Source organism: Halyomorpha halys, unplaced genomic scaffold, assembly GCF_000696795.3.
Source record: "Halyomorpha halys isolate HHAL.00 unplaced genomic scaffold, Hhal_1.1 Scaffold1198.1, whole genome shotgun sequence".
In the NCBI taxonomy this organism is placed as follows: Eukaryota; Metazoa; Arthropoda; class Insecta; order Hemiptera; family Pentatomidae; genus Halyomorpha; species Halyomorpha halys.
This window is the reverse complement of record NW_027116338.1, coordinates 123,811-132,296: the sequence shown is the minus strand read 5'-3', so window position 1 is coordinate 132,296 and position 8,486 is coordinate 123,811. Positions and strand designations below refer to the sequence as shown.

Genomic DNA, 8,486 nt, shown 5'->3' with positions numbered 1-8,486 from the left:
TGTTATAATCTAGGAAGTCATATTTTCTGATTATAAATATTTCCTATATTTTATAGTTATAATTGTTTCCTTTGTTGAAATTTACATTTATTTGTTAATATCCTATGACATTTCAATATTCAAAGAGGTTCAGACAAGGGAGACCAAAGGTATTGTATTGTAGAAATAGATTTAATTAGATGATAGTATAGTCAATAATATCATTAAAAATATGACAACAAGTCTTAAAATGGGATCTTGAAATGTTATAGGAGAATAAATAATTATATATAATAATAAATAGGTGATTTAACAATGGAAGCCTAAATTGCTTTAATACCTAAAAAAATTTCAACCCTTTTTAAATAAAAGTGTATAGGTACTAATAAGCAAATATATATTACTTCAAAAATTGAAAACATTTCAAGGTGCCATAAAATTCTAGTTGATGAGAAATTAAAACTAAAAAACATTTTCCTACCACTCAAGAAATCCATGAAAATATAATGAGGCTGGGCGAATTTATCTTAAACAGTTTACATGAAGCAACTGTCCAAAGACCCAAAGGATCAATCATTGTGAAAGACTATCTATTGAATAAACACAAACAAATTTCAAGTCTTGTAGACAATGATGAATTCATCATCAGCAACGCTGAAAAAGCTTTAGTGTTTGCAAATTTCATTGAGAAAATGTTCTCCAATACAAAATGTGAAAGAAGTCCAAATTTAGATAACGACGGAATTAACGAATATTTAGGTTTCCCTCTCGCAACAGCTCAGCTCCCAACTAAATTCACGACCCCAAAAGAAATCCAAGGAATGATTGAAAGGTTTAAAATAAAGTCCTGGATATGATTTGATCCCAGTCATAGCAATTAAAATGTTACCCAGGAAAGCTGCTATTTTCATAACATCAATTTTTAACAGTTACTTGATGGCTGCCTTACCACCATATCAACATTAAACTAACTCAAACCAATGCAAGGTTAGCAATGCTATATCCTATCCTGAATAGAAAATCCAAATTAAAACCGGACACAGTTATTCTTATTTTTAAAATAATTCTCAGGCCACTGCTGATGTATGACTGCAAAGTGTAGGGAGTGGCATCCTTTACGAAAGGAAAAAAATTACAATCTTTTTTCAAAATAAAGTCGTAAGAATTGCAGTGGATGCTCCTTGGTTTGTAAGAAACTGCCAATTGGATCAAGAATTACAAATGGAGACAATAGAGGATTAAAAGGTTCATGAAGTTCCACACCCGGTTACCGATAGTTAAAGCAGCAGTCTGACCTACGACTTGGGATACCTGAAGTCTGAAGCCCAGGCTGCTGCAGGACATCCTGTTAAAAGTTCTATATTTATCAGTTCTATTATTGTCACTCTAAAATTTTTATTGTATTTATTTTTTTTTTCTCTTCAGCTTTTTCTTAAATTAACATTTCTTTTCCATCAGAAGTCAATTATTTATTTTGTTATATCCCTAAATGTCATTGTTTTGTTATTAACTTTACTTTTATCTTTTATTAAGAATTATTATTTTAATTTATTTATCCTATCTTATTTTTAAAAATTTAATCCAGACAGAACATGATGACATGACTGGACATAAACTTTTTTGAAAATACATCAAATGATATTTTTTAAAACATTCAATGATTGGTTATATATTTGAAAGATTTATTAGTAAAGTATGTTTATTTTATCACACTTATAAATGGTTCATTTAATTTTTTTTATAATTTACCATTCATCATTAAAGTATTTTGCATATAAAGTATCTAACGGTACTGTTTTTGTAACACAGATGAGAATAAGGAATTTTGTAGCTATCTACAGGAAATATATATTGGTGTGTATAGTGACAATGTGCTACCTCATGTTTTAAACCTTTTCTGGTAATATTAATAACAATTCTATCTCTGAGTAGGAATTATTCTACATTTAATTTTCTTCCAAAAAATTTGAGTGTCCCCATCAACCATATTCACTTTTGATGAAACTAGTGTTATTGATGTTTTCAGGAATTAAAAAAAGTACTTGTATTGTATACATTTGTTTGAAAATGGAATATTCCAAAGTTCCAAAATTTCACAGGAAAACTGAAATAAAAAGGTTTATTGAAGTATGAATGACTTATTGCATGTCTCTTTCTCTGGTTGGCTATTGAATATAATTAGAAGTCTTCACAATAAATAGGAATATGTAGAAAAAATACTGACAATCATATATGAACTTACAATTCATATATGAAGATACAATTTATCCTGGACCCTCTTGGGAGTGTATACCATCACCTGCATTGATTATAGTTAATATGTTATATGATGTAGATAAGAATTTAATAGAAGAAATCAATGAAACAAAAGGGGAGGTACATAAACAGTAGAAAAAAAAATATTATGATTTTCAAATGATATACCAGTATGCTGTGTGCTCTAGCAACCCAACATGGGCAGCAATGTTTCTAAGTAAATTAAGCATTTCTTTCTCTTGTGATTCTTTGAGTAAAATATTTTACCACAACTTTTCAAGTTTTAAATAGAGTTTCAAATTACCTCACTTTTTGTAAGCTTTTAAAATTATTGCGCAAGAAGGGACGTGATACCAGTCTAATAGCTGCAATAATAATTTGATGTTGGAAAAATGAGTGTGATAACAATGATAAAAGTATGTAGCAGCAGTAATATCTGCCTCATAAAAATAATTATGTTATATAGACTTTAGTATATATTGTAATGACCTAAGATATCTAATCTTATTTTATTCTATGCTATATTATTAAAAAAATTAAAATCTGTACTGCTACAACCCATGAAAGGTTAAGGGTGCAGTACTTTGTATGGAAGTACTGTTATTAGACCAACGGTTGTGAAAGGATGTGACTTGGTCAGAATCATGTTCGACCGCCAGATTTTCGCCCAATTAGGGTCCTTGGAGTTAGTAGCATCATGCTTCACCACAGTGCCACAATGCTCCCATGCTATATTATTTTAACCTATAATATTTTTAAAATATTCATAAATAGCAAATAAATTTCAAACTTACCAAAATGATTCATCGTCATCGTCATCAACTTTCTTAACTTTGCTCCTTGTTTGAGTTTCTCCATGATCTATGCTTCCACTTATAGTTGAAATACCTACAAATTTCATTAACTTAATCTTTCAAAGGTTAATTTAAGTATATTTCATTAAAAAAACTCTATTTTTTAAGTAAATGATATAAAGTATGTTAAGTAAAATCTCATTGTAGTGTAAAAATATAACAGTTAGCAATAAGATAAAATGTAGGATGACAATATGAGTATAATCATGGTCATAATGGACCCAAGATAAAAAATGAAATTTTAATCTCAAGTTGAAAAGAAACATCAGGTTTTTCATAATTTCTTCTGTCTAAATTTAGTAGGAAGTCTGTGTTTGTAATGAATAAATGAACAATTAAAACTTTCCTATTACATTCTTTGTTAAGTTCATAATGTAATAATGCTAATGTTTTTATATTCTCCTATTATCCAGACATTTTTCTAAAATTGAAATAAACTATACCAACATTACTTACAATACAAGAATATCTTAAATTCAATATATTGATTTAATTTGTTTGTGACTAAATATTTATAGTTGTAAACATAGTGTATTAATTAATTCATTGTGTTAAATTTAAGATATTGTTAAATAAGGTTTATTGTTTAAATTTCAGAATTATGTTCTGATGATATGACATCCTTAAAAAGTCAGTTTTATTATGTTATGAAGAATTTATGATTAATGGCTTTTTTGTTTTGCTTATAGTAGTTCATTTCTTTTTTTAGAAGGATTCTTATTTGATTTATAATATTAAACAAAATAATATAATATAACAAAAAAATTAAGAAAACAATGATCCACTTTCATCAAAAAATTTGTTATACATATTAATAAAAACTTATGTTTAAAATCTTTATTTTTAATACATTTTTGTGATATTTGTTCTTATTAAAAAAAAAAATGTTGGCCATTTTCAAAAATATTTTCCAGTATATTTGAATATATACTTATAATACTGTAGTGATATTTTATGTCTATGTTAAAATAAAATCGAAAAATGTCAACCATGAAGAGTAAAAGGACATAGAAAATTGCACGATGAAATATTAACATTGTGAAATATAGGGAGAAAGTAGGTTAATATCAATAATATAAAAAAATATTATTATTTTGGTGTTAAGGGAAAATTTGTATATTTTGTAGTCAAAAAATCGTAATTTATGATTTATAATATTTATGATTTATAAATAATTCCTTTGAAATATAAGGTTATTCCATCAATTAATTAGTATTTTAATTAATTTTATTATAAATAACACTTATTTGATCAATTGTGTGTTATAAACTTGCATTTTTTTTGAACTTGAAATAATATTAAAGATTTATCAAATATGATAATAAGATTAAACTGATTAATTTTAAAATTGATTCAATTGATTCTTTCGGCATCAATAGAATCGCCGTATGTTAAACAAAGTCAATCTATTTGCGATTAAATGAAGAAAAAATTGATGATTTAACATTTAGTTTTTTTTATTTTAATTTATAATCAAAAATTGTTATTGTTGAATGAATAAAATGTTTAAAATATTTATTAGGCAAAGAAAATAACAAAACATAAACTGGTATAAAACAACATAAAGGCCCTACCAGGATGATTTCAATAATAATAATAATATTATTATTATTATTTAAACAAATTTAGATGAAAACAACATACAACAATGCATTATATATTTACCAATAAATGTTGGTTTATATATATAACAAGTAGGCACAAAATAAAAATCTGATTGTCCAAGGCTCTGGAGTTATAATTAATTATATGATGATTATTTGGAATTACTACAGATTTGACCATTGGAGCACCAAAATCCTTAATGTTCCTTACTTTGTCAAAAATAAAGTTATCCATAAGGACTTTAATGTTTCATATGTCGCCACTTTGGCCAGAACTAGATATCAATTCTTCCATGACAAACTCCCTAACAACCCAGTTCCACTTGTTTCTAACCTTACTGCTTCTTCATTAACTGATAGTTCTTGTAAGCATCTGAAAAGAAGAATACCTTGAGATCTTCTAGCTGTTAAATCGTTACAGAAATTCTATCAAAGGAGAAATATTCTAGAAGACTGTGCCATGCCATTGTGATATAACTCACATCAAATTTACTTGTACATATCTTTTAATACAGTTGTGAACATCAATAAATGTATAATAATATAAAATATTGTCCCTCAGGTGACATCAAATATATCTCCAAGCAGCTGTTACTGTTAAAAAAAATAAGGCTGGATGTTTCAAAAATGTAGGTATTAAGCAACAACACAAATAGTTTTTAAATATATTTTTATTCATAAATGTACACAATAATGCAGGATTAAAATAGTTCATTGTTTCCTTATATAAGTTATACAGTATAAGTTAATAATGAATGTAATTTAAAAGTCTTTATTTCTTATCTATTTAAATTAAAATTTATTTGTTGACTATTTCAGAATTCTATTGTGAGGAATGTTTTAAGCTGTTTAAAATAATGGTGTCTGAATTGTTGAGTCAAGTGTGGCTCCTATTAAATTTTTAGATTTAGTTTTATAACATTTAATTATTATTTTTAATATCATCTTTAAGAAATTGTCAAATTTCTTCTAGGTAGTGATAGTCCAAGAGCCCAAGAGGAGAAAAAAAACAGTTTTTTTACCAACATTTTTTATTACTTCAATGAAAACTATATACAACTAAGGGTCATAATTTATGATTCTACCAAACATTTAGAGCTCTATCTCCTTAAAACTACCAACAACACAAAAAAACTTCATAGAACATTATTTAAAGTAGAGTAAATTCTCTAAAGCATGAGCCTTAATAGACATCTGTAAGTCTTAGAGTTCCTGAGATATTGTATTTAATAAAGCAAATTTTTTTTCCAAAACATTAAGAGATCATTATTTTGTAAATTTATAAGGCAATTTTTATAGATACTACTACTCCTACGAAAATATTAATTATGAACTACTTTATAAGATATTCAAGTAGCTTTAATTTGAGACCAGCTGTGATCTGTAGGTCTAATGGTTTCTGAAATATATTTTTTTCATAACTTATATATTTTCTTTGAACAACTAGATATCAACGTTATGCCAGTTAACTTTGGCAAATATCATAAAAACTACTACTCATATTAAAATAAACGTAATAAACCACTTTATAATCCATTAATCTAGCTTTGCTTTAAGTGCTAATATATACTGTACGTATATATTTGTTATACTTTACGGCATATTTGTTCATGAGTATAGTTGTTCATAAATCCAACATTTTGTCTGAACAACTTGAAATCAGTGTTTTGTGAATTAATTTTTGAAAATTTCATGAAAAATACTACACCTACGAAATACTAATTACAAACTACTTTATACTACATTCTACTAGCTTTAATTTAAGTGCAGACATGTGTACTTCTAATGGTTCCTGAGATATACATAGTTTTTCATAAATCATATATATTGTCTAAACGTCTAGTAATCAACGTTTTGTATTTTTATTTTTGAAAATATCATGAAAATTACTGCTCCAACGAAAATAAACATAATAAACTTCTATGTAGCACATTAAACTTACTTTAATTTGAGTGCCAAATTGACATCTGTGTTTCTTATATCATAGGACTGACTATAACTATATCTCAATATAGTTTTCCCAAAATAAATTCACTAGCTACTGAATTTTTGTTATTTTGTTACAAAATTTTACTTTTGAACCGTGTATTTTGGGAACAATTAAATGTAAACCGCTTTTTTAGGGCATATAGTTTAGTAAATTTAGTCTGCTTTAATTGATGTTCTATTAGGTTTTTGGTAATTTTAAGCAACGAAACTTCGAATGAAAAATTGATTATTTCTAGTTTTGAAGCAGCTAGATTTTTTGGAGGTGAAATAACTATTTTTCCACCAGGATAATAAGCCTGTAGGTGTGCCGGAGTTGAATATTATGACTTCAGCACTAATCAGCAATGTAGAGACCTGTGGTATTTCCATTTTATAGCCTCACAATTAACTTTAATAATATTTATTTCTTCATCATAATTAAACATTGAAATTTTAATTTTCTACATTTTACTGAAAAACTAAAAAATGTTTATTATTTTATCTTATCTGTTTTTAGATTTCAAAAACATTTCCTATTTCTATAATGATAACTATGTTCATTTTCGATTTTTTATTTTTTTTTGTAATTCATCTGTTCTCGTCATACATACATTGGTTCAATTGAAGTTCACAGAAATAGATAATTGAATAAGTGAAATATAAAATTAATAATAATTTATTGCAGCTATATTTTAAACTATACTAACTAAAAAAACTAATATATTATAGTAGGTCAATATGTCGTAACGTCATCAAAGTAGGGTCAATTATTTTTTGAAGAAGAGACAATGATGTTATTGGCTTTTGCACCTCAAAACCCCTGAATAAATTTTCAAAATAATCGAGAAAAAAAAAAGTTTTTATAATAATGTTCGCCTTACATGAATGAATGAGCCTTCGATAATTTTTTTTAACAATTCATGAAAATAGCTTTAACACGACTCAGTTGATATCCATGAAACTTAAAAGCCAAGAGTCATGAAATAGAACAAACTGACCTATGTAAACATATTAATACGAGAGATATAAAATTAAAGATTAATAAGTTTTTCTTTCTTCGAAACCACGATTTTTCCTTATTAAAGCATAATGTTTAACACATGTTTATTTGAATTACGAGACCAGAAAATCAGATTTCCAAATGTTTTAAGTAGTGGGGTTTGGATACAGTCGTAAGGAGTTGTGAATGTTTGGAGTGCAACAGATGTACAAAAATTTCTAACTTTTAATTTCTATGAAACAACGTATCTAAAGATTCTGATGGACATTAAAAAAGAATTGATTAATGATTAGCTAAAAAAAATTAGTTGATCTGCTTTTCTTGCAGCATATTTTGGTTATGCTACTTTTTTTATACATTTAATCCAATCAAAAATAATAATATTCTACAAAAAGAAATAGATCTATTGTTATACAACAACCTTGAGATCCATAATAGATAATAGCAGAAATAATGATAAAACTATTTAAACTAAATTTTGTTCTGGCCATCCAGGGCCCATTGGAACGATGGTTGGGATATATATCCAATATTTTTGGGTGTAGACAAAAAAAAAAGTTTTAATTCGGTCATCCCGTCCTCGTATCCTCATAGTAAGGGCTTTTATGTAAGTATTTAACGTTTATTCATACAAAAAAAAAGTCTCCATTTTTTCAATGGATAAACGAAGTTTTAAAATTATAAAAGGAATATGGTCCGGGTGCGGTCAAAAAAACTCAAATAGTATAATTATACTATTTTATTGAGCCAACGTTTCGCCCCACGTTGCAGGGCTTCGTCAGGGCTAAAAAAGATACAAACACATAGTTACAAAAGGAAAACAAA

The 8,486-nt window shown here is 26.8% G+C and overlaps 1 protein-coding gene across 5 annotated transcripts in view; it reads right to left on the bottom strand.

Moving 5' to 3' along the window:
• Positions 1 to 8,486, bottom strand: part of LOC106688768 (sodium/hydrogen exchanger 9B2) — a 182,035-nt gene that overhangs the window by 156,939 nt on the left and 16,610 nt on the right. For 2 of the 5 annotated variants that reach the window (XM_014433395.3, XM_014433394.3), the window contains exons 1-2: positions 5,083 to 5,227; positions 3,030 to 3,123 (exon numbers count right to left, since the gene is read on the bottom strand). Coding sequence is in view for 2 of the 5 variants with exons in the window: in XM_067053140.1 (XP_066909241.1) it covers positions 3,030 to 3,123 (94 nt within the window). In the remaining 3 variants the exon portion in view is untranslated. Of the gene's footprint in view, positions 1 to 3,029; positions 3,124 to 4,904; positions 5,061 to 5,082; positions 5,228 to 8,486 lie in introns of those variants that run through there. The other 3 variants (XM_067053140.1, XM_014433390.3, XM_067053141.1) reach the window with 2 other exon arrangements.